The sequence below is a fragment of the Pseudophryne corroboree genome, chromosome 7 (assembly GCF_028390025.1).
Source record: "Pseudophryne corroboree isolate aPseCor3 chromosome 7, aPseCor3.hap2, whole genome shotgun sequence".
Lineage (NCBI taxonomy): Eukaryota > Metazoa > Chordata > Amphibia > Anura > Myobatrachidae > Pseudophryne > Pseudophryne corroboree.
The window spans coordinates 209002822-209028177 of NC_086450.1; the positions used below are offsets into that span (position 1 = coordinate 209002822).

Here is a 25356-nt window from a genome sequence, read left to right on the forward strand (position 1 = left end):
CACTGGCTCCTCCCCCTATGACCCTCCTCCAAGCCTTAGTTAGGTTTTTGTGCCCGTCCGAGCAGGGTGCAATCTAGGTGGCTCTCTTAAGGAGCTGCTTAGAAAAAGTTTTAGGTTTTTTATTTTCAGTGAGTCCTGCTGGCAACAGGCTCACTGCATCGAGGGACTTAGGGGAGAGAAGTTCAACTCACCTGCGTGCAGGATGGATTGGCTTCTTAGGCTACTGGACACCATTAGCTCCAGAGGGAGTCGGAACACAGGTCTCACCCTGAGGTTCGTCCCGGAGCCGCGCCGCCGACCCCCCTTGCAGATGCTGAAGATTGAAGGTCCAGAAACCGGCGGCAGAAGGCTTTTCAGTCTTCATGAAGGTAGCGCACAGCACTGCAGCTGTGCGCCATTGTTGTCACACACTTCACACCATTAGGTCACGGAGGGTGCAGGGCACTGCTGGGGGCGCCCTGGGCAGCAATGTATAATACTTTTTATGGCTAAAAAATACATCACATATAGCCCTTGAGGCTATATGGATGTATTTAACCCCTGCCAGATATCTCAAACTCCGGGAGAAATGCCCGCCGGAATAGGGGGCGGGGCTTATTCTCCTCAGCACACAGCGCCATTTTCCTGCTCAGCTCCGCTGTGAGGAAGGCTCCCAGGACTCTCCCCTGCACTGCACTACAGAAACAGGGTAAAACAGAGAGGGGGGCACTTTTTTTGGCGATATTTTATATATTTAAGCTGCTATAAGGATACAACACTTATATAAGGTTGTTCCCATATATATTATAGCGCTTGGGTGTGTGCTGGCAAACTCTCCCTCTGTCTCCCCAAAGGGCTAGTGGGGTCCTGTCTTCAATAGAGCATTCCCTGTGTGTCTGCTGTGTGTCGGTACGTGTGTGTCGACATGTATGAGGACGATGTTGGTGTGGAGGCAGAGCAATTGCCGATAATGGTGATGTCACCCCCCAGGGAGTCGACACCGGAATGGATGGCTTTGTTTATGGAATTACGTGATAATGTCAGCACATTACAAAAATCAGTTGACGACATGAGACGGCCGGAAAACCAGTTGGTACCTGCCCAGGCGTCTCAGACACCGTCAGGGGCTGTAAAACGCCCTTTACCTCAGTCGGTCGACACAGACCCAGACACGGACACTGAATCTAGTGTCGACGGTGAAGAAACAAACGTATTTTCAAGTAGGGCCACACGTTATATGATCACGGCAATGAAGGAGGCTTTGCATATCTCTGATACTGCAAGTACCACAAAAAGGGGTATTATGTGGGGGGTGAAAAAACTACCTGTAGTTTTTCCTGAATCAGAGGAATTGAATGATGTATGTGATGAAGCGTGGGTTAACCCAGATAGAAAAGTGCTAATTTCAAAAAAGTTATTGGCATTATACCCTTTCCCGCCAGAGGTTAGGGCGCGCTGGGAAACACCCCCTAAGGTGGATAAGGCGCTCACACGCTTATCAAAACAAGTGGCGTTACCGTCTCCTGATACGGCCGCCCTCAAGGATCCAGCTGATAGGAGGCTGGAAACTACCCTAAAAAGTATATACACACATACTGGTGTTATACTGCGACCAGCCATCGCCTCAGCCTGGATGTGCAGTGCTGGGGTGATCTGGTCGGATTCCCTGACTGAAAATATTGATACCCTGGATAGGGACAGTATTTTACAGACTTTAGAGCAATTAAAGGATGCTTTTCTTTATATGCGAGATGCTCAGAGGGATATTTGCACTCTGGCATCGAGAGTAAGTGCGATGTCCATATCTGCCAGAAGAAGTTTATGGACACGACAGTGGTCAGGTGATGCGGATTCCAAACGGCATATGGAAGTATTGCCGTATAAAGGGGAGGAATTATTTGGCGTCGGTCTATCGGATCTGGTGGCCACGGCAACGGCCGGGAAATCCACCTTTTTACCTCAGACCCCCTCCCAACAGAAAAAGACACCGTCTTTTCAGCCGCAGTCCTTTCGGTCCTATAAGAACAAGCGGGCAAAAGGACAGTCATATCTGCCCCGAGGCAGAGGAAAGGGTAAGAGAGGGCAGCAAGCAGCTCCTTCCCAGGAACAGAAGCCCTCCGCGGGTTCTGCAAAGCCCTCAGCATGACGCTGGGGCTTTACAAGCGGACTCAGAAACGGTGGGGGGTCGACTCAAGAATTTCAGCGCGCAGTGGGCTTGCTCACAGGTGGACCCCTGGATCCTGCAGATAATATCTCAGGGTTACAGGTTGGAATTCGAGAAGTCTCCCCCTCGCCGGTTCCTAAAGTCTGCTCTGCCAACGTCTCCCTCAGACAGGGCGACGGTATTGGAAGCCATTCACAAGCTGTATTCTCAGCAGGTGATAGTCAAGGTACCCCTCCTACAACAGGGAAAGGGGTATTATTCCACACTATTTGTGGTACCGAAGCCGGACGGCTCGGTAAGACCTATTCTAAATCTGAAATCTTTGAACCTGTACATACAAAAATTCAAGTTCAAGATGGAGTCACTTAGAGCAGTGATAGCGAATCTGGAAGAAGGGGACTTTATGGTGTCCCTGGACATCAAGGATGCTTACCTGCATGTCCCAATTTGCCCTTCACATCAAGGGTACCTCAGGTTCGTGGTGCAAAACTGTTATTATCAGTCTCAGACGCTGCCGTTTGGATTGTCCACGGCACCTCGGGTCTTTACCAAGGTAATGGCCGAAATGATGTTTCTTCTACGAAGAAAAGGCGTATTAATTATCCCTTACTTGGACGATCTCCTGATAAGGGCAAGGTCCAGAGAACAGCTGGAGGACGGAGTAGCACTAACCCAAGTAGTGCTGCAACAACACGGGTGGATTCTGAATTTCCCAAAATCTCAGTTGACCCCGACAACACGTCTGCTGTTCCTGGGAATGATTCTGGACATGGTTCAGAAAAAGGTGTTTCTTCCGGAGGAGAAAGCCAGGGAGTTATCCGAACTTGTCAGGAACCTCCTAAAACCAGGAAAAGTGTCTGTGCATCAATGCACAAGAGTCCTGGGAAAGATGGTGGCTTCTTACGAAGCAATCCCATTCGGCAGATTCCACGCACAAACTTTTCAGTGGGATCTGCTGGACAAATGGTCCGGATCGCATCTGCAGATGCATCAGCGGATAACCTTATCGCCACGGACAAGGGTGTCTCTTCTGTGGTGGTTACAGAGTGCTCATCTGTTACAAGGTCGCAGATTCGGCATACAGGACTGGGTCCTGGTGACCACGGATGCCAGTCTGAGAGGCTGGGGAGCGGTCACACAGGGAAGAAACTTCCAGGGGGTATGGTCAAGCCTGGAGATGTCTCTTCACATAAATATACTGGAGCTAAGAGCGATTTACAATGCTCTAAGCCTGGCAAAACCCCTGCTTCAGGGTCGGCCGGTGTTGATCCAGTCGGACAACATCACGACAGTCGCCCACGTAAACAGACAGGGCGGCACAAGAAGCAGGAGAGCAATGGCAGAAGCTGCAAGGATTCTTCGCTGGGCGGAAGATCATGTGATAGCACTGTCAGCAGTGTTCATTCCGGGAGTGGACAACTGGGAAGCAGACTTCCTCAGCAGACACGATCTACACCCGGGAGAGTGGGGACTTCATCCAGAAGTCTTCCACATGATTGTGAACCGTTGGGAAAAACCAAAGGTGGATATGATGGCGTCTCGCCTCAACAAAAAACTGGACAGGTATTGCGCCAGGTCAAGAGACCCTCAGGCAATAGCTGTGGACGCTCTGATAACACCGTGGGTGTTCCAGTCAGTGTATGTGTTTCCTCCTCTGCCTCTCATACCCAAAGTACTGAGAATTATACGGCAAAGAGGAGTAAGAACGATACTCGTGGCTCCGGATTGGCCAAGAAGAACTTGGTACCCGGAACTTCAGGAGATGCTCACGGAAAATCCGTGGCCTCTACCTCTAAGACGGGACCTGATTCAGCAGGGACCGTGTCTATTCCAAGACTTACCGCGGCTGCGTTTGACGGCGTGGCGGTTGAACGCCGAATTCTAAGGGAAAAAGGCATTCCGGAAGAGGTCATCCCTACACTGGTTAAAGCCAGGAAGGAGGTGACTGCACAACATTATCACCGCATTTGGAGAAAATATGTTGCGTGGTGCGAGGCCAGGAAGGCCCCCACGGAGGAATTTCAATTGGGTCGATTCCTACATTTCCTGCAAACAGGATTGTCTATGGGCCTCAAGTTGGGGTCCATTAAGGTTCAAATTTCAGCCCTGTCGATTTTCTTCCAGAAAGAATTGGCTTCAGTTCCTGAAGTCCAGACTTTTGTAAAAGGAGTACTACATATACAGCCCCCGATTGTGCCCCCAGTGGCTCCGTGGGACCTTAATGTAGTTTTGGATTTTCTCAAATCCCATTGGTTTGAGCCACTCAAATCGGCGGATTTGAAATATCTTACATGGAAAGTAACCATGCTACTGGCCCTGGCTTCAGCCAGGAGAGTGTCAGAATTGGCGGCTTTATCGTATAAAAGCCCATATCTGATTTTCCATTCGGACAGGGCAGAACTGCGGACGCGTCCTCATTTTCTGCCTAAGGTGGTGTCAGCGTTTCACCTGAACCAGCCTATTGTGGTGCCTGCGGCTACTAGCGATTTGGAGGATTCCAAGTTGCTGGACGTTGTCAGGGCATTGAAAATATATATTTCAAGGACGGCTGGAGTCAGAAAATCTGACTCGCTGTTTATACTGTATGCACCCAACAAGCTGGGTGCTCCTGCTTCTAAGCAGACGATTGCTCGTTGGATTTGTAGCACAATTCAACTTGCACATTCTGTGGCAGGCCTGCCACAGCCTAAATCTGTCAAGGCCCATTCCACAAGGAAGGTGGGCTCATCCTGGGCGGCTGCCCGAGGGGTCTCGGCATTACAACTCTGCCGAGCAGCTACGTGGTCGGGGGAGAACACGTTTGTAAAATTCTACAAATTTGATACCCTGGCTAAAGAGGACCTGGAGTTCTCTCATTCGGTGCTGCAGAGTCATCCGCACTCTCCCGCCCGTTTGGGAGCTTTGGTATAATCCCCATGGTCCTGACGGAGTCCCCAGCATCCACTAGGACGTTTAGAGAAAATAAGATTTTACTTACCGATAAATCTATTTCTCGTAGTCCGTAGTGGATGCTGGGCGCCCATCCCAAGTGCGGATTGTCTGCAATACTTGTACATAGTTATTGTTACAAAAAAATCGGGTTGTTCTTGTTGTGAGCCGTCTGTTCAGAGGCTCCTACGTTGTCATACTGTTAACTGGGTTCAGATCACAAGTTGTACGGTGTGATTGGTGTGGCTGGTATGAGTCTTACCCGGGATTCAAAATCCTTCCTTATTGTGTACGCTCGTCCGGGCACAGTATCCTAACTGAGGCTTGGAGGAGGGTCATAGGGGGAGGAGCCAGTGCACACCACCTGATCCTAAAGCTTTATTTTTGTGCCCTGTCTCCTGCGGAGCCGCTAATCCCCATGGTCCTGACGGAGTCCCCAGCATCCACTACGGACTACGAGAAATAGATTTATCGGTAAGTAAAATCTTATTTTTTACACATTGCAGCAGGCAGATTCCCCCTTTTTACACATTGCGGCAGGCAGATTCCCCCTTTTTACACATTGCGGCAGGCAGATTCCCCCTTTTTACACATTGCGGCAGGCAGATTCCCCCTTTTTACACATTGCGGCAGACAGAAGAAAGAAAGAAAGAAAGAAAGAAAGAAAGAAAGAAAGAAAAAGAAAGAAAGAAAGAAAGAAAGAAAGAAAGAAAGAAAGAAAGAAAGAAAGAAAGAAAGAAAGAAAGAAAGAAAGAAAGAAAGAAAGAAAGAATTATACTTACCCTCTCCGCTGGCTCAGGCGTCTCGGTGTAGCTTCTGGTCACGATTCCCGGGCAGGAGAGAAGGAGGAGGAGGGAGGTGGAGGAGGGAGCCGCAGCAGCGCTGTGTTATTGGTGGAGGCGCTGCTGCTGCTGCCCCTCTGCTTCACTATAGGCAGTTCTCGGAAGACAGCCTATAGTGAAGCAGAGGGCCAGCAGCAGCAGCAGCGCCTCAACCAGTAACAAAGTGCTGCTGCGGCTCCCTCCTCCACCTCCCTCCTCCTCCTTCTCCCCCGTACCGCTGTGCTCCTCTCCTCTCTGGGTGGCTGTGTGCTGCGGGCAGCAGTTGCCCGCAGCACACAGCGGCATGTAATGAGTCAGTTTGACTCATTACATGCTTTGGGCCCCTGGACAGAGGCGGGCACCAGTGCAACGCACTGGTTGCACTGGCGGTAGTTCCGCCTCTGGTCCAATCAGATGATAATCAGCTAATCAGGTTGATACTTACAGTGTATGCCCAAGCAGACAAACAATGGTAGTTGCTCGGTCATTCCTGGTGATAATTATGTATCAGGTGCTGGAAAGGGGGAGGGGTCACATACAAACAACAGACAGAGAGGGGAGGGGGGGGGGGTGCAAATCCCCTCCCCTAAATTTCCCTTCAGCACACTAAACATTACCTGTAACCAAACCTGAACCTATCTGGTAATAGAAATTCAGAGAATTAGTCACACATGTTTGCAAACATGTTTAGCTGCTGAGCCACTTCACGGCTTCTCCGATATCAGCAGTCCTAACACTACATATTAGCAGTCCCCACATAGGGCCATGTAATTTGTCACAGTAGGCCTCATGATAAAGGCTATTACTGAAACACATCCAGAGCGCTAACTTACCCAGGAGCCACCCCCAGGATCTCCCATTGGCTAGTGCAGTGATGGCTAACCTTGACACGCCAGCTGTTGTTGAACTACACATCCCAGCATGCCCTGCTACAGTTTTGCTATTTGGCCTTGCTAAAACTGATGCAGGGCATGCTGGGATGTGTTGTTCAACAACAGCTGGAGTGTGAAGGTTAGCCATCACTGGGCTAGCGTATGCCCAACGCCAGTTGTTGTTGTTGTTGTTGTTGTTTTTTTTAACTGACAGTGTGCTATTTGCCCATCCAGATTCCACTTGTTTTCAAGTCTGTCGTATTAAATGTCCCCCATTATTTACACAATGAATAATTGTATTTCCACACGCATTCGTTTATTTTGTAGTCCATGGTTTTATAACATTGCGAGAGCAGCCGTTATGACCGCACGGTGAATTGTGGGCGATGGGGAAGGGGTGAGGTCGGGAAGGGACGCATTGAGCATTAGGAGGTTACCATGGAAACGCGGCCTAGTTGCAGCCCATAGACCTGTCCTGCCACCCGGAAGTCGGTCAAAGAGCATACCACACTTCCCGTCATGGCGGCCCGCAGTGTGTTTATACCGGGACTGTTCAAGAACAAAGTCGCAATTGTCACTGGAGGAGGAACTGGCATTGGGAAAGCCATAGCAGCCGAGCTGATGGGACTAGGTCAGACGCTTGGCTAAGCACGGAACAAAGTGTAACCCAGAGTTGGTCTTATACACACTGTCTCCCAGAGCAGGGCCCGGGCAGGCTGTCACCCAGTGCTGGTTACATACACTCTCTCACCCACCCCAGGCCCCGATCATGTTGTCTGATATAACCTGTTGCCCAGAGCAGTCCCTGGTCAGGCATGTCACCCAGTGTTGGTCACATGCACCCTGTTCCCCAGGCCCTGGTCAGGTTGTCACCTAATGCTTGGCCCATCCACACTGTCTCCCAGAGCTGGTCCAGGTCAGGCTGCCACCCATTGCTGGTCTCGTACACCCTGTCATCCACTGTAGGCCCCGGTCAGGTTCTTACCCAATGCTGGTCACATGCACCCTGTTACCCAGAATAGGCCCGTACAGCCTGTCACTCAATGCTGGGACAATCCACATTGTCACGCACAGAAGAGCAGGCTCAAGTCATATTGTCACCCAGTGCTGGTAACATGTCCCCTGTCACTTTGAGTAGGCCTACGACAGGCTGTCACTCAATGCTGGCCCTGGTCAAGTTGTCATCCAGTGCTGGTCACATGCACAATGTCACCCACATCAGGTCCTGTACTGGCTGTCATTCAGCAGTCCCCGGTCATGCTGTCACCCAGTGCTAGTAGCATGCACCCTGTCACTCTGAGCAGGCCTCAGTCAGGCTGTCCCAAAGTGCTGGACTCATACACTCTGTCGCAGGTAAATGAAATTAACAGCCTGGTGCTACTGAACAATCTAAAGAAGCTGGTCTTCTACACAATGATACATAATTCTGCAAATGATAAAAGACTAGCGCTCCCAAAGGTACTTTTGAGACCGATGATTCTGATGAACCAGAAAAAACAGATCCTTCCGTACTATTAGAAAGGCACTCACATTCAAGTTCTTACTGATTTTCACTTAAAGGTATCTTTACATAGCGTGATAAGTATTCAGTTATCAGGACTCATGAGCACCCCCTTGTGATAACACTTGCATATAGATTTTGTCTTCAGTGAACGTAAAGGTATCGTTATGCCCCGTGGTGCCTTCCAGTACAGATGAGGTGTAGTCAGAGGAATAAGATCCACAAGAACTTAATGGTCCATAACAGCATCCCAATAAAACAAATTTAAAAATCCACTTGAGATAAGTGATTTAAAAACAAGTCCATATGGAACAGACCAAATACCGAAGATGGAAAGTGTGAAGGGTGCTGGCACGTCTTGGCTGTGTACTGAAACATCTGGACGGTTGCCGCAAAGTTGCCTCACTGTTTGGTATGGATTGTGCTTGCTTTAAAATGAATGGCTTCAACACGTTTCTGGGCTCACTATCCCCTTTATCAAGATGTGAATGTGAGTGCCTTTCTAATAGTATCGGAGGCTCCACACTGTCACTCAGAGAGCAGGCCCCAGTCAGATTGTCATCCAGTGCTGGTCGCATGCACCCTGTTACCCAGTGCAGGCCCCAAACAGGTTATTACTCAATCCTGGGGCCATTCACATTGTCACCCAGAGAGCAGGCCCCTGTCAGATTGTCACTCAGTGCTGGTCACATGCACTTTGTCACCCAGAGCAGGCCCCAGACAGGCTATCACTCAATGATGGGGCCATATACACTGTTACCCAGAGAGCAGGTCCTGGTCAGGCTGTCATCCAGTGCTGGTTACCTACACCCTGTCACCCAGAGCAGGCTACGGACAGGCTATTACTCAATCCTGGGGCCATTCACACTGGCGCTTATAGAGCAGGCCCTGGTCAGGCTGTCACCCAGTGCTAGTCAAGGGATGTGGTCATGTGACCGGCGCACGGGTTCCCGACGGTCACCATGCCAACACCAGGTTACCGAGTGATCAAAATACAGGGAGACATAATGCTGACCCACAGGGACTATTCCCACTGGTTGATGTCCACGACACCCATAGAGTGGGAATTGAACCTTGCGCTCGCCACGGAGCCTGCAAGGGGCTTTGTTGCGCTGCCCCCCCCCCCCCCCCCCACCGGCATTCTGCTGCCAGGGTCGGTATGCTGACCGCCGGGATCCCAAGCGCCGGTCTCCCAAGCGCCGGTCTCCCAACACCTGGTCACATACACCCTGTCACGCAGAGTAGGTCCTGGGCTGCTGGACTTCATATAGTATAACCTCCCCAGTTTTAACGCTTACATGCTACATTTGTATAAAGGGTCATTGTTTTTATTGGTATTGTCCTGCACTGTCTTTAGTAGTGTTGTGCTGAGTTGCTAAGTACATTACAGTCAGACGCAAGGAAATATATTGAGGAAGCCTACAGTGAATTCCAGTGAACCCAAAATACTTGTCACAAATGCATTGGTGTTTGGAATGCATTTTCACTTTTGTCTGCATTTATTAACAGCAATAAAGGTGCCAGTGATTGTGAGGTGTAACACAACTGGGTGTGTGATGTACCTGACATTTCAGCCAATTTACAACAAGGTTTTGGTATTTGTCGGTCATATCCGTCCTTGCCCCTTTGGAGCTTACAGTACAGTCTTAATTCCCCAACATGCAGAAACACACACGCTAGGATCACTTTCTCGGAATCCACTTGCCTGTGGTTCTACTGTAATGTTTTTCCAATTACAGTACAATACTCGATCCAATATCATACAGACGTTTCTGTGTGATGCCAGAACGGACAAACAAAAATGATAAAATATATGTATGTATATATATATATATATATATAACAGAGACAGATAAAGTGCTAATTAAAACAATCAATAAAAACACATATGTATGTGGAATCACTGCTCTTAATTAAGAGCACACAGTCACTAGATGCTATTAATGTTCTATAGGACTGCTGCTCCCCTTAGGTCAATCCGAATTCCTATGGACGTATAGATCTGTTAAGAAAGCATATCCATAGTGCATAAAAATCCTTAGGCGGAGTCTGGTGACGCTAAGGACCACCGGGGCTGTTGAAATTAGAGGCTGACAGCGTATGTGATCCTACTCGCGGCCCATTGGGAACGGTGATTGACAGCGGGTTGAGGACACCAGCACAGTCGAGCTTGTTCCAGCTTCTGCTGTGGGTTTATTTGCGGAATCGTGGTAACCAGTCCACACTGGTTGACTGTTGGTACGAGACAAATTTATTGTTTGTACATTATCATGTATTTTATTAAAAGATTTTTATGCACTATGGAGCGCCCCCTCTATATGCTTTCTTAACATATATAATATATATATATATATATATATATATATATATAAATTTAGAAATAGTCCCTGCTTCTGCACACTATAAACAATGCGTGGGTGACTATATTTCTCTAGCATCCATAAGGGATACTGGGGAAGTCTAGTACGATGGGGTATAGACGAGGTCCAAAGGAGCCGGTGCACTTTAAATTTCTTCAACTGGGTGTGCTGGCTCGTCCCCTCTATACCCCCTCCCACAGGCAGTTTAGAAAAAAGTGCCCCGATGGGAGGATGCACACTCTGCAAGCTCCAGAGTTTTCTTCAGTTTCTTTTTAAATCTTTGTCATTTTCGGTATGTTGTTTGGGCAACAGCATACCTGCACCGTGGGTGTTGGGGGGGCGGTCACCGGCCTTGCGAGGTGTCAGCCGATTCCCCGCTGCAGGACCACTGTCCTGGGAGGTTGTTGTACAGCAGGGCACTGCACCTTTGCGGTCACAATCGCAGCATGCCACACACCCCTAACAATACCCTGAAGGTGCCATCAGTGGGGAGTACAAACCGGGGGCCCTGCTAGGGGGTCTCCCGGTTCATGGTGCAGCAGAACACGGGCACGGCATACGGGACCCTCCTGGGGGGAACCCGCTATAGCTCCCTTGTGTACACTGGCAGCGGTGGGTAAAACTAGCACTTGTGTGATGTTTTCTACTCAAATGGAGACTTTTGCCAGTATAAATATATCTGAAATTCCGGTGCCATTACAGGGGGCAGAGCTTCCTCAGAGCGGGACTAGCTGCGTTTTGTCGCCTTCCTCTGCTTATAGCTGCAGCAGCAGGCATATACAGCTCCTCCAGACACTCAGTATACGCAGTAAAACTGGTACAGGGGTGTAGTAAAGGGGGAGAGCCGCTTTTGTACACTAATCTGTGTCCTGAAAAGGACAAAACACTGGTGTTTCACCTTGATATATCAGCTTGCAGCCTCACTGGGGCTGTTTAGTTGTGGTGTGCTGTTCCCTTCTCTCTGTCTCCCTCTCACATACAGTGAGGGCAGGCTTGCTATCATATTACTTGTCTGTGTCTGTGTATGTAGTGTTGTTACTGCAAGCACGGTAAAACACCAAGGGGTATATTTACTAAGATTCGTATTTGTGTCGATTTGGTGGGAGATTAAATACAAATGACATCCAATGTGTGAATTTGCAACTTTTTGAATTTTGTACGCCTCATTTACTATGCAGTCGTATTCTGCATTTTCGTGTTTTCCGATGTCGATGTCATTCGTCATTTCGGCCAGTGTTTTAAGGGAGTGATTAGTAAAACACTGCCGAACTTAACACAATGAATCTCGGCCGAATCTGTGAGATCGTGCAGGGCTTCATTGTGTACCTTAAAAAAAGTGTATAAAGCGTTAAAAATCCTGAAAAAAATTGCGTGGGGTCCCCCCTCCTAAGCATAACCAGCCTCGGGCTCTTTGAGCCGGTCATGGTTGTAAAAATACGGGGGGGAAATTTACAGGGGTTCCACCATATTTTAACAACCAGCACCGGGCTCTGCGCCTGGTCCTGGTGCAAAAAATACAAGGGACAAAAGACGTAGGGGTCCCCCGTATTTCTCTAACGTCCTAGAGGATACTGGGACTCCGTAAGGACCATGGGGATAGACGGGCTCCGCAGGAGACATGGGCACTTTAAGAAAGACTTTGGATCTGGGTGTGCACTGGCTCCTCCCTCTATGCCCCTCCTCCAGACCTCAGTTTGATACTGTGCCCAGTGGAGACTGGGTGCATTTCAGGGAGCTCTCCTGAGTATCCTGTAAAGAAAGTATTTTAGTTAGGTTTTTTATGTTCAGGGAGCCTGCTGGCAACAGACTCCCTGTATCGAGGGACTGAGGAGAGAGAAACAGACCCACTTCTCTGAGTTTCAGGGCTCTGTTTCTTAGGCTACTGGACACCATTAGCTCCAGAGGGATCGGTACGCAGGTCTCACCCTCGCCGTCCGTCCCAGAGCCGCGCCGCCGTCCTCCTCGCAGAGCCGGAAGATAGAAGCCGGGTGAGTATGAGAGGAAAAGACTTCAGAGGCGGCAGAAGACAGCTTGATCTTCATAGAGGTAACGCACAGCAGTGAAGCTGTGCGCCATTGCTCCCATTCACCTCACACACATCGGTCACTGTAAGGGTGCAGGGCGCAGGGGGGGCGCCCTGGGCAGCAATATAAACCTCTCCTGTGGCAAATGTACATATATACATGTACAGCTGGGCACTGCACATGTATATAAAGAGCCCCCGCCATGTTTTTAAGAATTTTGAGCGGGACAGAAGCCCGCCGCCGAGGGGGCGGGGCTTCTCCCTCAGCACTCACCAGCGCCATTTTTCTCCACAGCACCGCTGAGAGGAAGCTCCCCGGACTCTCCCCTGCTTGATACCACGGTGAAAGAGGGTTTTAAAGTAGAGGGGGGAAGCTCTTTTCTGAAGACAGGTTCCCCACCAGGCCCTTTGGAGAGACAGAGAGAGAGTATGCCAGCACACACCCCAGCGCTATATGACCCAGGAAAAAACACAGAATGTTTACCCAGTAGCGCTATTCAAGTATGTATATGCGCCAATTATGTGCCCCCCCCCCGTGTGTGTGTGGTGTGTCGGTACGCATGTGTCGACATGTCTGAGGTTGAAGGCTCACCTAAGGAGGAGGGGGAGTGTATGAATGTAAGGTCTCCGTCGGCAGCGCCGACACCTGACTGGATGGATATGTGGAATGTTTTAAGTGCTAATGTTAATTTATTGCACAAAAGATTAGACAAAGCTGAAGCTAGGGTACAGTCAGGGAGTCAACCCATGTCTGTCCCAATGTCGCCGGGACCTTCAGGGTCTCAGAGGCGCCCACTATCCCAAATAGTAGACACAGATACCGACACAGATTCAGACTCCAGTGTCGACTACGATGATGCAAAATTACAGCCAAAAGTGGCTAAATGTATTCGATATATGATTATTGCAATAAAAGATGTTTTGCATATCACAGAGGAACCCCCTCTCCCTGACACGAGGGTACACATGTATAAGGGAAAGAAACCTGAGGTCACCTTTCCCTCCTCACATGAGCTGAACGAATTATGCGAAAAAGCGTGGGAAACTCCAGACAAAAAACTGCAGATTCCCAAAAGGATTCTTATAGCGTATCCTTTCCCGCCAAAGGACAGAATACGGTGGGAATCCTCCCCTAGGGTAGACAAGGCTTTGACACGCTTATCAAAAAAGATAGCGCTCCCATCCCAAGATACGGCTACCCTCAAGGATCCTGCTGACCGCAAGCAGGAGGTTACCTTGAAGTCCATTTACACACATTCTGGTACGTTACTCAGACCAGCAATTGCGTCGGCCTGGGTTTGTAGTGCTGTAGCAGCATGGACAGATTCCTTATCAGCGGATATTGAGACCCTTGATAAGGATACCATTTTAATGACCCTAGGGCATATAAAAGATGCTGTCTTATATATGAGGGATGCTCAAAGAGACATTAGTTTACTGGGTTCCAGAATAAACGCTATGTCTATTTCTGCTAGGCGAGTCTTATGGACCCGACAGTGGACAGGTGATGCCGACTCAAAGAGGCATATTGAGTTTTTGCCTTACAAGGGTGAGGAATTGTTTGGAGAGGGCCTCTCGGACCTCGTCTCCACAGCTACGGCAGGTAAATCGAATTTTTTGCCTCACAATCTAAGAAAGCGCCTCATTATCAAATGCAGTCCTTTTGTTCAAATAAAAGCAAAAGAGTACGTGGATCGTCCTTTCTTGCCAGAGGTAAGGGCAGAGGGAAAAAGCTGCACAACACAGCTAGTTCCCAGGAACAGAAGTCCTCCCCGGCCTCTGCAAAATCCACCGCATGACGCTGGGGCTCCCCTGAGGGAGTCCGCTCCAGTGGGGGCACGTCTTCGACTTTTCAGCCACATCTGGGTTCACTCACAGGTGGATCCCTGGGCAATAGAAATTGTTTCCCAGGGATACAAGCTGGAACTCGAAGAGGTGCCTCCTCGCCGGTTTTTCAAATCGGCGCTACCGACTTCTCCCCTGTTACATGCGATTCACAAATTGTGTCTTCATCAAGTGGTGGTCGAGGTTCCCCTGCTTCAAAGATGGAAGGGGTACTACTTAACTCTGTTTGTGGTCCCGAAACCGGACGGTTCGGTCAGACCCATTTTGAATTTAAAATCCCTGAACCTTTACTTAAAACGGTTAAAATGAAAAATGGACTCGCTCAGAGCGGTCATCGCCAGCCTGGAAGGGGGGGATTTTATGGTATCTCTGGACATAAAGGATGCATACCTGCATGTTCCCATATATCCTCCTCATCAGGCGTACCTGAGATTTGCGGTACAGGATTGTCATTACCAATTTCAGACGTTGCCGTTTGGGCTTTCCACGGCCTCGAGAATTTTCACCAGGGTAATGGCGGAAATGATGGTGCTCCTGCGCAAGCAGGGTGTCACAATTATCCTGTACTTGGACGATCTCCTCATAAAAGCGAGATCACGGGAGAAGTTGCTGAACAGCGTATCACTTTCACTGAAGGTGTTACAGCGACACGGCTGGATTCTCAATATTCCAAAGTCACAGCTGAATCCTACGACTCGTCTGCCCTTCTTGGGCATGATTCTGGACACAGACCAGAAAAGGGTTTTTCTTCCGATAGAAAAAGCGCAGGAACTCATGACTCTAGTCAAGAACCTGTTGAAGCCAAAACAAGTGTCCGTGCATCATTGCACTCAAGTCCTGGGAAAAATGGTGGCGACGTACGAAGCCATTCCCTTCGGCAGGTTCCATGCAAGGACTTTCCAATGGGACCTATTAGACAAATGGTCCGGGTCACATCTGCAAATGCATCAGCGGATCACCCTGTCCCCCAGGGCCAGGGTATCTCTCCTGTGGTGGCTGCAGAGTGCTCACCTTCTAGAGGGCCGCAGGTTCGGCATTCAGGATTGGATCCTGGTGACCACGGACGCGAGCCTCCGAGGTTGGGGAGCAGTCACACAGGGAAGAAATTTCCAAGGCCTTTGGTCAAGTCAGGAGACTTGTCTTCACATCAACATCCTGGAACTAAGGGCCATATACAACGCCCTACGTCAAGCGGAGACCTTACTTCGCGACCGACCAGTTCTGATCCAGTCAGACAACGTCACCGCAGTAGCTCATGTAAACCGCCAGGGTGGCACAAGGAGCAGAGTGGCGATGGCGGAAGCCACCAGAATTCTTCACTGGGCGGAGAATAATGTAAGCGCACTGTCAGCAGTGTTCATTCCGGGAGTGGACAACTGGGAAGCAGACTTCCTCAGCAGACACGACCTGCATCCGGGAGAGTGGGGACTTCATCAGGAAGTCTTCGCACAGATTGCAAGTCGGTGGGGACTGCCCCAAATAGACATGATGGCGTCCCGTCTCAACAAAAAGCTACAAAGGTATTGCGCCAGGTCAAGAGATCCTCAGGCGGTAGCTGTGGACGCCCTAGTGACACCGTGGGTGTTCCAGTCAGTCTATATGTTTCCTCCTCTTCCTCTCATACCCAAGGTTTTGAGAATAATAAGAAAAAGAGGAGTGATAACAATACTCATTGTCCCGGATTGGCCACGAAGGACCTGGTATCCGGATCTGCAGGAAATGCTCACAGAAGATCCGTGGCCTCTTCCTCTAAGACAGGACCTGTTGCAACAGGGTCCCTGTCTGTTCCAAGACTTGCTGCGTTTGACGGCATGGCGGTTGAACGCCGGATCCTAGCGGAAAAAGGTATTCCGGATGAGGTCATTCCTATGCTAATAAAGGCTAGGAAGGACGTGATATCTAAACATTATCACCGATTATGGCGAAAATATGTTTCTTGGTGTGAGGCCAGGAATGCTTCTACGGAAGAATTCCATCTAGCCGTTTTCTTCACTTCCTACAAACTGGAGTGAATTTGGGCCTAAAATTAGGCTCCATTAAAGTTCAGATTTCGGCCCTATCCATTTTCTTTCAAAAGGAATTGGCCTCTCTACCTGAAGTACAGACTTTTGTGAAGGGAGTACTGCATATTCAGCCTCCTTTTGTACCTCCGGTGGCGCCTTGGGACCTTAACGTGGTGTTAAGTTTCCTTAAGTCACATTGGTTTGAACCACTTAGAACAGTGGAGTTGAAATATCTCACTTGGAAGGTGGTCATGTTGTTAGCCTTGGCTTCGGCTAGTCGAGTTTCGGAATTAGCGGCTTTATCACATAAAAGCCCCTATCTGGTTTTCCATATGGATAGAACGGAATTGCGGACCCGTTCTCAATTCCTACCTAAGGTGGTCTCATCCTTTCATATGAACCAACCTATTGTCGTGCCTGTGGCTACACGTGACTTGGAGGATTCCGAGTCCCTTGATGTGGTCAGGGCTTTGAAAAGTTACGTGACCAGAATGGCTAGTATCAGAAAAACAGAAGCACTGTTTGTCCTGTATGCAGCCAACAAGGTCGGCGGCCCTGCTTCAAAGCAGACTATTGCTCGCTGGATCTGTAACACGATTCAGCAGGCGCATTCTACGGCAGGATTGCCGTTACCAAAATCGCTTAAGGCCCATTCCACTAGGAAGGTGGGCTCGTCTTGGGCGGCTGCCCGAGGGGTCTCGGCACTACAGCTGTGCCGAGCTGCTACTTGGTCGGGTTCAAACACCTTTGCAAAGTTCTATAAGTTTGATACCCTGGCTGAGGAGGACCTCCTGTTTGCTCAATCGGTGCTGCAGAGTCATCGGCACTCTCCCGCCCGTTTGGGAGCTTTGGTATAATCCCCATGGTCCTTACGGAGTCCCAGCATCCTCTAGGACGTTAGAGAAAATAAGATTTTAAACCTACCGGTAAATCTTTTTCTCGTAGTCCGTAGAGGATGCTGGGCGCCCGTCCCAAGTGCGGACTTCTTCTGCAAGACTTGTATATAGTTTTGCTTTCATAAGGGTCATGTTATAGTTTTCATCGGTCTTGGACTGATGCTATGTTGTTTTCATACTGTTAACTGGTTAGTATATCACAAGTTATACGGTGTGATTGGTGTGGCTGGTATGAATCTTGCCCTTGGATTAACAAAAATCCTTTCCTCGTACTGTCCATCTCCTCTGGGCACAGTTTCTCTAACTGAGGTCTGGAGGAGGGGCATAGAGGGAGGAGCCAGTGCACACCCAGATCCAAAGTCTTTCTTAAAGTGCCCATGTCTCCTGCGGAGCCCGTCTATCCCCATGGTCCTTACGGAGTCCCAGCATCCTCTACGGACTACAAGAAAAAGATTTACTGGTAGGTTTAAAATCTTATTTTTTACCACCAGCACCGGGCTCCACTAGTCCGAGAGATAATACCACAGCCGGGGGACACTTTTATATTGGTCCCTGCAGCCCTGGCATTAAATCACCAACTAGTCACCCCTGGCCGGGGTACCCTGGAGGAGTGGGGACCCCTTAAATCAAGGGGTCCCTCCCTCCAGCCACCCAAGGACCAGGGGTGAAGCCTGAGGCTGTCGTCGTCGTCCCCCCCCCCCCCCCCCCCCATCCAAGGGTGGCAGATGGGAGGCTTATAGCCTTTTGTGTATAAAAAAGAATATTGTTTTTTGTAGCAAAACTACAAGTCCCAGCAAGCCTCCCCCGCAAGCTGGTACTTGGAGAACCACAAGTACCAGCATGCGGGGGAAACGGGCCCGCTGGTACCTGTAGTTCTACTCCCAAAAAAATACCCAAATAAAAACAAAACACACACACCGTGATAGTAACATTTTATTAAACATACATGCACACTTACATACATACATACTTACCTATGTTGACACGCAGAACTCGGTCCCTTGTCCAGTAGAATCCCGGGGTACCTGTAAATAAAATTATACTTACAAAAAATCCGGGGTAGATCGGTCCTCTTCTTAACAGTTATAATCCGCGTATTTGTTAAAAAAAAGAAACCGAAAAACCCGGACCACGCACTGAAAGGGGTCCCATGTTTACACATGGAACCCCTTTCCCCGTCTGGAGGGACCCCCTGTGACTCCTGTCAAAGAGGGTCCCTTCAGCCAATCAGGGAGCGCCACGTCATGGCACTCTCCTGATTGTCTGTGCGCTCCTGAACTGTCAGTCAGGCTGCGCACTGTAGATACAATGTAGCGCAGAGCTGCTCCATTGTATCCAATGGTGGGAACTTTGCGGTCTGCGGTAGACCGCGAGGTTAAGTGGGGTCACTCTTGTGGTTGGCACCACTTAACCTCGCGCGCAGACCGCAAAGTTCCCACCATTGGATACAATGGAGCGGCTCTGCGCTACATTGTATCTACAGTGCGCAGCCTGACTGACAGTTCAGGCGTGCACAGCCAATCAGGAGAGTGCCATGACGTGGCGCTCCCTGATTGTCTGAAGGGACCCTCTTTGACACGAGTCACGGGGGGTCCCGCCAGACGGGGAAAGGGGTTCCATGTGTAAACATGGGACCCCTTTCAGTGCGAGGTCCGGGTTTTTCGGTTTATTTTTTTTAACAAGTACGTGGAATATTACTGTTAAGGAGAGGACCGATCTACACCGGATTTTTTGTAAGTATAATTTTATTTACAGGTACCCCGGGATTCTACTGGAGAAGAGGACCGACTGCTTCGTGTCAACATAGGTAAGGCTATCAGCCACCCATCTGCCACCCTTGGATGTGGGGGACAGCTTCGGGCTTCACCCCTGGTCCTTGGGTGGCTGGAGGGGGGACCCCTTGATTTAAGGGGTCCCCACTCCTCCAGGGTACCCCGGCCAGGGGTGACTAGTTGAGGATTTATTGCCAGGGCCGCAGGGACCAATATAAAAGTGTCCCCCGGCTGTGGCATTATCTCTCTGACTAGTGGAGCCCGGTGCTGGTGGTAAAAATACGGGGGACCCCTACGTTTTTTGTCCCCCGTATTTTTTGCACCAGGACCAGGCACAGAGCCCGGTGCTGGTTGTTTAAATATAGGGGAACCCCAGTCAATTTTTTCCTCGTATTTTTACAACCAGGATTGTCTCAGGTTATTCTTAGGAGGGGGGACCCCACGCAATTTTTTTATCTGATTTATAACTCTTTCCCACCCCTTCCCATTGATAAACATGCACGGATCTCACTGTAAAAAAAAGCAGGTCTATTTTAAAACTGCTTTTTTTTACGATTTGTACTTTTTCACGGCAGTATTTGGCTATTGCCGGCAGTGATTGTGAATTCGAATTTTTAGTAAATTACCGAGTTGTATAAAATAACAGGCGTATTTGACCGATGGTGTATTCATTCATTTTTTTTTTTCTTTGCCTTCAAAAAAAATACGAATGCCCTCATCACTGCCGAGATTTGTGTTTAGTAAATTCCCGAGATGACACTTTGAAGAAAAAACACCAACTCGGTCAAAATTGGGACTTTAGTAAATATACCCCCAATTATGCAGTGTATGTCACACCAGATTCGTTCCTCCTACGTCTGGTTCATTATCGTGTGAACAATGTAATCAGTCCTCACCGCTCAGTGAGGGAACTGGGGGGGAGGGTCAAGAGCCTACCTGGCTAGGTGCCATTAAAAACATGATGTCAGACATGTCATCTCAACTCACTGCTAATGCTCAAAAAACTCAACAATTGCAGCAGGCTGTTGCAGACCTGGCTGCAAGGGCAGAACAGGCCCCTCACCCCTCTCTAATTCAGGACCACAAAAACGTGGGTTATCTGCTTTACTATCAGATTCAGATGAGGAAATACTGGAGGAGGGGGAGGAATTGGAACCCATTACTGGGGAATCCCCTTCTGCACAGGGTATTGAACCCCTCCTATTGGCTATTTGGGACGTGTTAAAACTCCCTTTAGAGGGCGCTGCGTAACAGCAGTCGTTTTTCTTCACACACAACAAGCCCAGTGTCACTTTCCCTGATGCTGCAGAGTTAGATGACCTATTTCAGTTAGCCTGGAAAACTCCAGATAAAAAATACCAAGTGTCAAAACGGTTTTTACACACTTTCCCATTTGCTTCTGAAGGCAGAAAATTCTGGGAAGAACCCCCGGCTGTGGAAAGTCTCCTTTCACCATGAAGGACCCTGGGGATAGGAAAATAGAGACTATATTGAAGTCTATCTACACAGCAGTGGGTATGTCTCATAGACCGGTCATTGCAGGTTGCTGGATGACTCATGCCATTCATACCTGGGATACTCAGATTCAGGAGGGCCTCTCGGGAGATATGCCACTGGTCACTACAGTGACTCTCCTGAAGCACATTCAGGACACCGCATGAGTCCTGTGTGACTCTCTTAAGGAGATAGGCAATATTAGTGCTAGGACCACTGCTATGGCTGTGTCTGCATGCAGGGCTTTGTGGTGGCATCAGTGGATAACGGATGCAGAATCTAAGCGCAGTGTTGAGTCTTTTACCTTTTCGGGGGAATGGCTCTTCGGTGTAGAATTGGATACGTGGATTTCTGAAGTTACAGCGGGGAAATCCACCTTTCTCCCCTCTGGGGCCCCGCCGGCTACGCGTTCCTACCCTGGTCCGTCTACCCAGTCCTTTCGATCTAATAGGTTTAGATCCAGGGTCAAAGGTGCCTCCAACACGGCTAGAGGCACCAGAGGTAAGACAAAAAAAACAGCGATCGCCAGTTCTCAGGAGAGCACCGGTACTGCTTCCACTAAGGCCTCAGCATGACGGTGCCCACCCACCCCGAGGGGATCTTGAGGTGGGAGCTCGACTGTGTCACTTCAGCTGCATCTGGGAAAGTTCCTGCCAGGATACCTGGGTCAAGACCTAATTTCTTGGGGCTACAAGCTGGAGTTCGACAGTGATCCTCCCCAACGATTTTTCAAATCAGGCTTATCAGCTTTGGGTGTTACGCGGGTAATGCTGCAACATGCCATCCTCAAATTGGTCCAGTCCCAAGTCATTGTTCCAGTGTCGCTGCAACAACAGGGAACGGGTTACTACTCCAACCTGTTCGTGGTACCGAAACCGTACGGTTCGGTAAGGCCCATTTTGAATCTAAAATTCTTAAACCCTTGCCTAAAGGTTTTCAAGTTCAAGATGGAATCCTTGCGAGCAGTGATTGCAGGCCTGGAAGAAAGGGAGTTCATGGTCTCCCTGGATATAAAAGACGCCTACCTGAGGTTTGCCTTGCTGAATGATCATTACCAGTTCCAGGCGCTACCCTTCGGTCTGTCCACAGCTCCGAGGGTATTCATGAAGGTGATGGCGGAGTTGATTTTACAACTCCGGGTCCAGGGGGTCAATATTGTCCCTTACCTGAACGATCTCCTGATAAAAGCGAGATCTATGGAGCTCTTATAGCTCCATACAGACTGTACTATCCAGTTGCTGTCACACCATGGGTGGATCCTCAATTTACAGAAGTCCTACCTGGAGCCAACTGTTCCTGGAGATGTTGCTGGATACTGTGGCCCAGAAAGTGTTCCTCCCAGAGGACAAGGCGGGAACACTTTAGGAGATGGTCCGCACGGTTCTCCGGCCTACTCGGATATCCATCCATCTTTGCATAAGATTGTTGGGGAAAATGGATGACTCATACAAGGGGATCAAGTATGGAAGGTTCCATGCCAGGATTTCAGGCCAGGATTTCTCTCCTGTGGCGGCTGCAGTCCTCCAACCTATTGGAGGGCCGAAGTTTCGGGATTCAGGATTGGATCATCCTCACGGCGGATGCGAGTCTGAGAGGATGGGGAGCTGTCACACAGGGGGCTCAGTTCCAGGACAGGTGGTCAACCCATGAAGCCCTCCTTCCGATCAACAATCTGGAACTTCGGGCGATCTACAATGCTCTGCTTCAGGCCTATCCTCTGCTTAGGGATCGCGCGATTCAAGTTCATTCGGACAACGTCACAGCAGTGGCGTACATCAATCGACAAGGAGGGATAAAAAGCAGGGCTTGCATGCGAGAGGTGTCAAAGATACTCCTCTGGGCAGAAAGACATGCAAGAGCAATGTCCGCAGTCTTCATTCCGGGAGTAGACAACTGGGAAGCGGACTTCCTGAGTCGTCACGATCTCCACCAGGGAGAGTGCGGGCTTCACCGTCAGGTGTTTCAGCAGATCATCAACCGGTGGGGCTGCCCACAAATAAACATGATGGCTTCTCGACTCAACAAGACCCTTTATTGGTATTGCTCACAAACCAGGGATCCTCAGGTGAGGGCAGTAGATGCACTGACGTCGCCTTGGCTTGACATGCTGGTCTACCTGTTTCCTCCGATTCTATTGCTCCCGAGGGTGCTCAAGCGAATCAGGAATCAAGAAGTCCAGGCAATTCGGATTGCCCCGGATTGGCCTCGGAGGGCTTGTTACACGGATCTTCTGGACATATCCATCGAATACCCTTGGCCTCTGCCACTGAGAAGAGATCTTCTTCAACAAGGACCATTCGTCTACCTGGACTTAAGGCGGCTTCGTTTGACGGCATGGAATTTGAGCGGAACATCATAGCTCACAAGGACCTTTCCAAAAAGGTTATTGCTACCATGGTTCAGGCCAGGAAACCTGTGACGTCAAAACACTATCATCATATCTGGAGGAGATATGTCTCTTGGTGCGAGGACCGCACATATCCGCCTGCGGAGTTTCACTTGGGACGTTTCCTGCAGGCCGGTGTGGATAAGAGCTTACGTCTGGGTTCCATTAAGGTCCAGATTTCAGCACTCTCAATCTTTTTCCAGAAGAAATTGGCTGTATTGCCAGATATTCGGACCTTCTTGCAAGGGGTGCTTCACATTCAACCTCCTTTTGTGCCGCCCACGGCACCTTGGGATTTGAATGTAGTGTTGGAATTCCTACAGTCCTCCTGGTTTGAACCTCTGACGACAATGGAAGACAAGTACCTCATGTGGTAGACGGTGATGTTATTGGCCTTGGCTTCTGCTAGGCGTGTCTCAGAATTTGGGTCCTTATCGTGTAAAAGCCCTTACTTGGTCTTTTCTGAGGACAGAGCGGAGCTCGGGACTGTGCAGCAGTTCCTGCCGAAGGTCGTCTCTGCGCTCCATTTGAATCAACCTATTGTGGTTCCGTCAAGTTCTGGCACTTCTGCCCCTCCGGAGTCATTGGATGCTGTGCGAGCCTTGAAGATCTATGTCAAGAGAACGGCTCGAATCAGAAACACGGATTCCTTATTTGTACTCTATGATGCGCAGAAAAAGGGTTGTCCTGCTTCGAAGCAGTCCATTGCTCGTTGGCTTAGGCTTACTATCCAACAGGCCTATGTGTCGGCAGCCTTACCTGTTCCACGGTCTCTGAAGGCCCACTCTACAAGATCGGTTGGGTCTTCCTGGGCGGCCTTACAACTATGCCGAGCTCAACACACAAACTGCAACCAGGCGCTTAATAGATAATTAAATTCAATTAATATATCATCAATTAATTGTTTTCAAGCTGCAATACAGAGCTACTGACTTGGGGTCTTCAAGTCAGAATAATTAGCACAGGTGGTCCCTGTGCTGATTCTCAAAGCTACTTTACCAATTAGCTCTCTGCGCTATTTATTATGGTATGGCTGATATTCAAATGATCAAACTACAAAATTTTACTGTATTTCATATGTTTTAATACACATAAAAAATTAGACCGGTCTAAAATATCATGAACAATGTAAAATAATAACAATCAGTATTAAAAAATACTATAGACTTAACACAAGGAGGTGGAGCCAAGCTACTCTATGCCCAGTTATGGACAAATTGTATTAACTATATTTCAGTCCGCATAATAAACTTATTAGAATGCACATTCATTTGTTTCTGTAACCCATATAGGGATATAAGTTCCTTAGATGCTTTTTAACGGTAAACAATGTTCCATATTCGACTGCTCGTCAGCAAAGATAGAAATAAAGCATGACAATGCGCTCCTGGACAGAGCCTTATGTGTAGTAACCGTCCGTGCTGTGTATCGCAAACTGAAGCCCCAAAGGTCTGTGTCGCGGTCCCGGTTTCAGGGGAACAAGCGTCTGCAATGACGCCCGCTGATGACGAGGATATCCAGCCACAGGGATCAACGAGACCGCACCGTTTTGGTGCTGCTTGCAAGCACCCAGGTCCCGGTCTCTCTCCTCTCAATTGCTGATGGGCTGATGTTGATGGCGATGAACAGCAGTATTGGTAGATTCAAAAGAGAATATATGGGTCCAAAATCCACACTTCTGACGTGTTTCGCTCCTTTTACAGAAGCTTTATCCAAGAATCACGGACGGTTACTACACGTAAGGCTCTGTCCAGGAGCGCATTGTCATGCTTTATTTCTATCTTTGCTGACGAGCAGTCGAATATGGAACATTGTTTACCTTTAAAAAGCATCTAAGGAACAGTAAAATTTTGTAGTTTGATCATTTGAATATCAGCCATACCATAATAAATAGCGCAGAGAGCTAATTGGTAAAGTAACTATGCCGAGCTGCTACCTGGTCAGGGAAGAACACCTTTGTGAAGTTCTACAAGTTTGATACCCTGGCCAAAGAGGATTCCCAGTTTGGGCAGGCGGTGCTGCAGACATCTCTGCACATTCCCGCCCGTTCTGAAAGGTTTGGAACGTCTCCATTGTACTAGATTTTCCCCAAAATCCCTTATGGATGCTAGAGAAAATAGGATTTTAATTACATACTGGTAAATTTTTTTCTCGGGATAATGAGCGCCTGCATGTTCTCTTTTATATGGTTACCTGTTCAGCTGTTGCTGTTTTGCTTCCAGCCGTTGCTGGTCGTTTTATGTCAGTGGTGTGCTGGTGTGTAAATCTCACCACTCGTTGTTATGTTCCTTCTCTCAAGTATGTCTATTCTC

The 25356-nt window shown here is 49.0% G+C and overlaps 1 protein-coding gene across 1 annotated transcript in view; it reads left to right on the forward strand.

Moving 5' to 3' along the window:
* The first annotated feature begins 7226 nt into the window (after positions 1 to 7226).
* Positions 7227 to 25356, forward strand: part of PECR (peroxisomal trans-2-enoyl-CoA reductase) — a 155499-nt gene continuing 137369 nt past the window's right edge. The window contains exon 1 of the mRNA XM_063933966.1: positions 7227 to 7395. Coding sequence (XP_063790036.1) covers positions 7284 to 7395 — 112 coding nt within the window. The 5' untranslated portion in view covers positions 7227 to 7283. The remainder of the gene's footprint in view (positions 7396 to 25356) is intronic.